General features: G+C 34.5%; 1 protein-coding gene across 1 annotated transcript; it reads left to right on the top strand.

Moving 5' to 3' along the window:
- The first annotated feature begins 375 nt into the window (after positions 1–375).
- On the top strand, positions 376–1,068 carry LOC119190438. Its single transcript, XM_037442402.1, has one exon. The coding sequence runs from the start codon at positions 376–378 to the stop codon at positions 1,066–1,068; it is 693 nt and encodes a 230-aa protein (XP_037298299.1).
- Positions 1,069–8,204: the final 7,136 nt, after the last annotated feature.

The raw sequence follows: 8,204 nt of genomic DNA, 5'->3' as shown, positions 1-8,204 counted from the left end.
ATTTTTTTTGTCGCATAAGAAACAGTTTTTGGACATCTCCTTTCAATAGAGGAGATGGTTGGAAATTAATACAAGCCTGGGAACCTGTTCTAAATTTAATTTAATCGGAACCCAAAACTGACCGTCAACAGCTAAAAAAAATTTAAAAAAATGTATTAATGAAAAATGTAGATATATATTGTAACTTTGACTGGACGACCAACATCTTAGTCCTCCCCATGATCGTAAAGGCTGCAAAGTCTTCGAAATGTCAAAAGAAAATTAGAATATAAAGAAACTTAAAAAGAATAATAGTTTTATTTTAATATCTAACATTTACAAAATCAACACAAATTTTATAGGTCACTCAATACTACACAACATAACCCCACTCAAATGCCAACCAAAGAAGCCATACAAAACTTTTGGACAAACATACTAACAAATCCTACACCATACAATACAGAGGCGACATGGATAACCGAAATAGAAAGATCTGCTATAAATATTGAAAGACACCAGTTTGAAGATATAGATGTAGGGAACGTAAGAGACGCAGTTAGGAAAACGCAAAATTGGAAGACACCCGGTATAGACAAAATCCAAAACTACTACCTTAAATATTTCACGAGCGCCCATAAACACATTGCCCAGCTATTTAACAGGATGGTTAAAGGATTAGAACCCATTGACAGTTGGTTTACGACAGTTCACGTTATATTAATACCCAAATGCGATGACACTCAGGACCCAAAGAACTGGTGTCCCATAGCATGTTTGCCATCTATGTATAAATTACTAACATCTATTATGGCTAACGAACTCTATGTACATTGCGACAAAAATGACATTCTAGCACCAGAACAAAGAGGCTGCAGGCGACGAGTACGGGGCTGCAAAGATCATCTCATGATCAACAAGTCTATACTTGAAGACGCACATAAATGCCAGAAAAATCTTAGCATGGCGTGGATTGACTATCGGAAAGCTTTTGATAGCATGTCGCACGACTGGCTACTCAGGATACTAGATCTCTACAAATGCCCACCTATTATCCGAAGTTTTCTGGAGATGGTCATGCCCACGTGAAACGTGATCATGACAGCCCGCGGAGGTAACGCGTGTGTAACCACCGACCCCATATACATTAGTCGAGGAATATTCCAAGGCGACTCTTTATCCCCTCTTTTATTCTGTTTAGGCATTAAACCTCTATCTCAAATTCTAAGCAAATATGAATTTAAATGATACCGACTCAAAGATAATACCACAATAAATCATCTACTATACATGGACGACATAAAGATTTATGCAAATAGTAAAACTAATCTGAAAGTTCTAATAGACACCACAGAAATATTTACTAGGGACATAGGGATGGAGTTCGGACTCAATAAATGCAATGTACTACACTTGGTAGCAGGAAGGAGAAATGAGTACCATGGGGAAGGACATATTCTGTTAAATGGAGAAGAATTTAGACATTTACAAATTAATGAAAAATATAAATATTTAGGGATTAACGAGGCAGGAAAAATAGATCATGGAGAAATCAGGCAACAGATACAAAAAGAATATTTCCGTAGAGTAAAACATCTAACAGCTTCATATCTCAATGCGCGAAATCTTTTAAGAGCGATTAACATCTATGCGGTACCGGTTTTGTTGTATACTTTTGGAATTATTAACTATAAAACAATAGATCTTAAGAAAATAGACATAAAAACTAGGAAATTATTAGCAATGAATAAAGCACACCAACAAAAAGCAGACGTAGAAAGATTGTACTTGCCAATAGATGAAGGAGAAAGGGGCTTAACCAGTTTAGAAACATTACACCATACACAAATAATTAAATACAATACATATTTAGATACCAAAAAGGACTATATACTAAGAGCAATATTAGAACACGATAAAAATAAAGACAAATAATCTATAACAAAGGAAAATCAAATTTATCTAGAGGAGTTAGGTTTAAGACAAAATCAACAATATACAGATAAAGAAATCAAACACGCAATAGTTAAAATAAGAGTACAAAAATAAAGTTAAAATCTTTGCATGGACAGTTTTATAAATCCGTTTTGGAAAAGGAAAATATAGATAGGGCACAATCCTTCCGGTGGCTTAAAAAACAACCCGTATCTCCATCATTAGAGTCAGCCATATTCGCAATTCAGGATCAAGCAGTTATGACTAAACAACACGAGCGGGACATATTAAAAAGAGCAGTCGACGGTAAATGCCGGCTTTGTTCGGTAAAAGACGAGACCACACAACATATAGTTTCCGGGTGTGAAAAACTAGCGGGCACTTACTACAGTAAACGACACAACAATAAAGTACAATATATTTACTGGACCCTAGCTAAGAAACATAAATTTCCGGTGTCAAACCTGTGGTGGCAAGAACACTTGATGCAACCACAAGTTAAAGAAAATGATAGCGCCAAACTAATGTGGGAGATACCAGTCCAAACAGATAATACCATAGTACACAATAGGCCGGATATAATATACATTAACAAAACAGAGAATAAAACATACCTTATAGATATCACAGTTCCATCAGATTATAACATAGGAGCAAAAGAAATTGAAAAATTAAGTAAATACCATCCACTGAAACGCGAAATACCCAGGTTATGGAACACATCAACAGAAATCATTCCCATAGTTGTAGGAGCCACAGGGGTAATTGCGAAATCCCTACACAAATACTGCAATAAATTGGACTCAGGAATAAACATACACATCATCCAGAAACAGGCATCCATCCACACAACAAAAATAATAAGTAAAGTTCTAGGGGATTCCGTTTTCACTTAAAGGGAAACTGGGCCACCCTTTCCCTGAGGGTCTCAGGGCGGGCGCTCAGTATACCGAGCTTAGCTCGAGCAGAGAAAAATATCTAACATAAGCATAGGCGTAAGAAATAACTACGCTTTTATAATATAAACCTTTTAGTTTTTAACAGACAGATAAGTAAGTCCCTAATGATTTAAAGGTACATTAAATTCATTTTTACCTGCATCGTAGTAAATAAGTTTCGCAAGTAAATTAAAAGTTAAATTACTTATCGGTCAATGACTTGCTTTTGTCACAGTGGGTGGGCGAAAGTTTAAAGTTTAGAGAAATGTCAAATTACCCTGCCAAAACTCAACCTATCAGAAATCACTGATGACTTAGCAATAATCATTTATTGACAGTAAGTTAGAAAAACCTATAAATAGTTTTATATCCGCGGTTAAGCACTAAGCCTTATGAAAAAAGTAAACCATAAAATATTGCAAAACTTTACACAACCTTATGTTAAGCAGGACCCCACAAAAAACAACAATAGTTATGACTTTTACTTTCGTCTTATCTTCTTTTGAAACTCAGATTTTCAATGATAAATGATAATTTCATTTTCTTTGTAAACTTACAAAACTAATCAAGTTCAAAAATAGGTGAGTTTTATCTTTACGACGGTTTTATCTTTCTTTGGGTAAAAAGTAAAATTTCATTCCCATAGGCATTTTCATTTTTCCATAACTAGAACGAGCAACCTGATTGTGTAATTTTATTATTCATTTTTTCATTTAATAATAGTTTCAACACACTTCTGCTATTGTTAAATTTGATACAAAATGGATGTTAATATTTTAAAGTTAAGACTTTATGCCAATATTTTTTTAATACTATTTTCTTAACGTCTCAATATTTCTTTGTTGTATAAAATAATTAATAAGTATTAATCAGCCCCAACCATTTATCTCGAACAGTATTCATTACAATATTATTTCAGTATTTTAAACTAATTCCTTTGTTACTGTAATAATATTCTATAAATTTATTATTTGTTTATTCATTTGGGCCTAATGAGACATCGCGCGAACGCTGTCAATGCTGTTACAACTAAAATTATGACGCAAATGGCAACAACCACATTTCCACTAACCTTTAACTAATTCAAGGTGATATTAAACAAATTAGTTTATAACTTTCACAAATATACACGCCTATATTTTATATACTATTTATTAGTAATGAAATTAGTTTTTATCCTTTCTTAACATAAATTGAATACGTATAGCATAAAATATATTATAGCCTCTCAATTTTTTAAGTCTGTTAAATCGCTGGATCCAAGCCTTGATACATATTGGATTTAGTATTAGAGTGCATACATTAAAGTAACGTTAAGTGCTTTAAGTAAAATGCGTATGGTTTTGACTAAAGGTTTTATTTCTGTAAAGCGGTACAAATATATATACATTATAATATACTGCGCCACGTGTCCTCACTCATTCTTACTTCTACTGAGGTTTACCCAACCATAGGCTACTTTAAATTAAAAAATAATAAAATATAATACTTTATTTATCACGTAGGCGAACAAATTTGCAATTATGATACGTCAAAACAATGTATAGGAATAATAATTATTATTTCTAAATAATAATTAAAATGACTTATATAACTATGGATATTTTTAAATTAGGGATAAAATTTATAAGGAATAACAAGGTATAAATCAAAATAGCTAGCTCGGGCTGGCAAGTAGGGGGAAATAAACAGATAACGCGTCGCGATCCTCGCCGGCGAGAACATAAAACCCAGCCTAGCTAACCTACCAGCCTTTCACTAGCTACCTAAGTGATGACTACCTCTCTGAGCGATATCATCACAAGAAAAGTTCATAAAAATACAATGAACATTGGCTAAACATTTATCCAGAGAGTCGAGCAGTAAACGTGGCGAAGAAAATCTGCCAGTTTTTAATCTCAAACCGAGCTCACTTCTTGATTTGTTCGCATAAATAACTTAAATATCATTTCACGTACAGTGAACGTTGGAAAAATTGATATTTCATACTAACTTGCTACAACGTAGGAAGCGGAGTAAGCTTTTGGCACATCGCCAGAGTTTTCAAACTGTTTGACAAACTGAGCCTTTAGGACGACGACCCTGTCATTCTATTCAAAATGTGAATTTATATACACGTGTGGTGTGTAATCGACAATACGAGTATTATGTTTCGAACATATTGCTAGATGAAGGACACATACAATATATTATATACGGATTGGTCGCATATTGTGATAACTAAACGTGACATACGCAGCCCATTATCATAACAGCTGGCGTGTGCGCCATCCCTCGGATATTAAGTGGGATGTCGTTTAACACTGGCGATTTATTAACTGATGGTCTGTTGTTACGTATTCGGACCACTCATTGGGTTATTATCTTGTATCAACGGGTATTGCCAATTGATTACTGTTGACAGCGTTTACGTGATTTCAGAGGCAAGAGACCCGAGACTTTCACCATCGAGCGTGGATGCTCATTTGTATACAGTTTGTTTGTAGTGCTCATTAATTAAACAGATGAGCTCGAAATCTAAAATTTGCATAAATACCTCGGATCCCACGAGATTACAACACGCCTTGGTTTAGTTTGTATGAGAAGTAGAGACGAGTTACCTTGCTAAAACTATTTCAACATTATCATATCAGCCGTTGGTCCACTGCTGAACATAGACTTCCCCCAAAGATTTCCAGATCAATATATTGGAAGCGACCGGCATCCAGCGACCTTCTGCGACTTTTATTAGGTCATCTGTTCACCTCGTTATTTTAAATTATTAATGAAACCGCCTTTTTAATTTAAACCCATACCAGGTCAATAAAGTTGCGTTTAAAGTAATCTGCGCATCGCTTTATCACAGTTCCTTTTTATTCAGCACGCTCATGGCGTGAAAATCAAAACCGGCCATAACTCGCTTTTATAGAGGGAAGAATACGATATATTCAAGTTGTAAAACCGTAAAGCGTTGCCGAAACGCACTCGTTCCCACTTGGTACTGATATAAATGAGTAAAAACCAGTTTCAAGTTCCGCGCTCTTTTATTTCGACAATCGCTACGTGAAAAAAATGTGTTTGCGGACTGTTCACAAACAAGCCACGACTTAAGTCTATTACGGTATTTCATGTATGTGTTTATTTTTTATTCAAAATATATATTGCTGTTTTTAGCATTATTTATTTTAGATTGTTTGCGTAAAAGTCGTCATATATCCAGCGAATAATCCTTTAGAATTTATTTGCGAGTTCGTATTAAAACTACTCGTAATAGTCTATAGAATACACAATATTAAAAATAAGAATAATAATAATAATTATAAAGTTAGGTAAATAGATAGAAATAGCGCTGAAGAAAATATTTTTCCAAGCATAGAAAAATAATATGTATCAATATATTCTGTAATTGCGATTTATTCACTGCACGTCGTAGATTTGTCTGCGGCTTACACCGACCTCCTTGGGGAGAACTAAACGCTAACAACTAATTGAAAATCCTTAATACTGTATCTACTTTTATATTTTTATTCTTTTGATCCAGGCTAAAGTAAATACAAATTTATTCTCTGACTACATAAAAATACATTATTAATTATCTTCTTTTCTTTTTAATGCTTTGAATGACAAGACAAGCTTTCCGTTCGCCTGATAGTAAACGATACAACCGCCCACAAATAGTAGAAACACCATCCAACACCTTGAAATTCATTGTTGTTCAAACACGTTGAATTTTTGCACAATTATAGCCGCAGTACAGACAAATATGAGATTTCATTTATTAACACCATGTCAAAATGACTTGTATAATGGTAGATATTACTTAAATTGACTCACTTGCTTGTCTATGTCACTAAAAAACAATATAAATTACACTGTCGCTTGGCGGCAAAAATGACCTGTCAAATAATTAAGTTTAAAATCAAATGAACCAGTTCTTACACAACTGCGCCAACTTCGTACGCTATTTGATTGGTTCGGAGACCGTGGAGGTAATTGCTTTGCACTGTCATACATGGTTATGCGATAATTTGTTGGCTTAATTCCATTCTGTTTCTACATTTTAACGACATAAAGCGATTTACGAAATGAATCTATATTGACCAGTGGTTCATGTGCGATTTTTATTTTATACCAGCTGCAAATATAAGACTGTTTCGGTGGTATATTTGTAAGCGATACGACTGACGTGTTAAGGTGTTGGGATCGATCTCCGGATCGGGTTAAATGCTATTGAGATTTTCTCTAAGAAAATTATCAGCATTAGCGCAGAATCTGGAATTATACCCGGTAAATGTCAAAAGGTTCGTCCTCCATTACTTGGGATTTGACATAGCTGGCGAAATGTGGGTGTGTTATTCTTCTGCCCACTTCTCAAAGAAAAAACGTGATCCATTGTTATGTTACCTCTAAAAACTTGTATTTATCTTTCGCTATTGTTATAGTTAACGAAACGACACAATATGAAGGTACGATTAGTGATCACCAGAACCCATCAAATTATACAAAGTCAGAAAATCAAGGGTGGATTGTTCATCTTTAAAAACAATGAATATTTGCCAAACCGCAAAAGTGCGACTCGAGAACTATTTCGTGAACCCTACGGGGGTCATTTGACTTTTAGCAGGAATTTCATAAGTCCTAGATTTAAGATTAGAACCTTGTGTTGTGTAGAACCCGATATTTCTAATTACTTAACTTCTTTACTGTAAGGGGACAATGTTAGATATTTTTTCATTATTTCAACACAAAATTAAAACAATTCACGTAGAAACAGCATGGACATCTTGAAAGATAACAGACGTGTAAAGTTTTAAAGATTCGTTATTAGATAGAGAAGACTTGCTTATCGGAAAAATCTCGATATTACAGCGTGTACATTAAAAATGTGCGGAAATTAACGATACTATTAAACGATGCGACTTCTCCTATCGATTCTTTTCGACCAGAACGCTAAACGAGACCTAGAAAACGTAATTGTATTGGATTTGCACTCTAAGTTTATGCCAATCCAACAAATTTTCATTTTGTTAACGGACAAAGATTCCCAACCAATTATTTACGCTCTTACGATTTCAATTACAATTGCTCGTATTCAGTCTATTGTTATTTACTTAATAGTTCCAATAATAAGTAAATTCAACACCGAGCAACATCCTATTCGATTTGTTATTGTCAACATAACATCGCTGAGAGTTTATCTTATAATTCTTTTATTTGTTGAGTCTGGAAATGTGCCCGATAAATAGGTCTTATTATAGGAAAGCTGGGCCCTATGATGACATAACAGGGGCCCTAACCTAGCTGGCTTGATCGCTCTCCCCTCCCCCTCCTTCCGAGGAAATTCTCCTTTGCTCGGTCTTCACATCGAATGCA

The sequence above is a fragment of the Manduca sexta genome, chromosome 24 (assembly GCF_014839805.1).
Source record: "Manduca sexta isolate Smith_Timp_Sample1 chromosome 24, JHU_Msex_v1.0, whole genome shotgun sequence".
NCBI lineage: Eukaryota > Metazoa > Arthropoda > Insecta > Lepidoptera > Sphingidae > Manduca > Manduca sexta.
This window is presented reverse-complemented; position numbering and strand designations above follow the sequence as displayed.

Coding starts and splice junctions, on each gene's coding strand:
- LOC119190438 (XM_037442402.1), top strand. CDS start 376: ATGCCAACCAAAGAAGCCATACAAAACTTTTGGACAAACATACTAACA.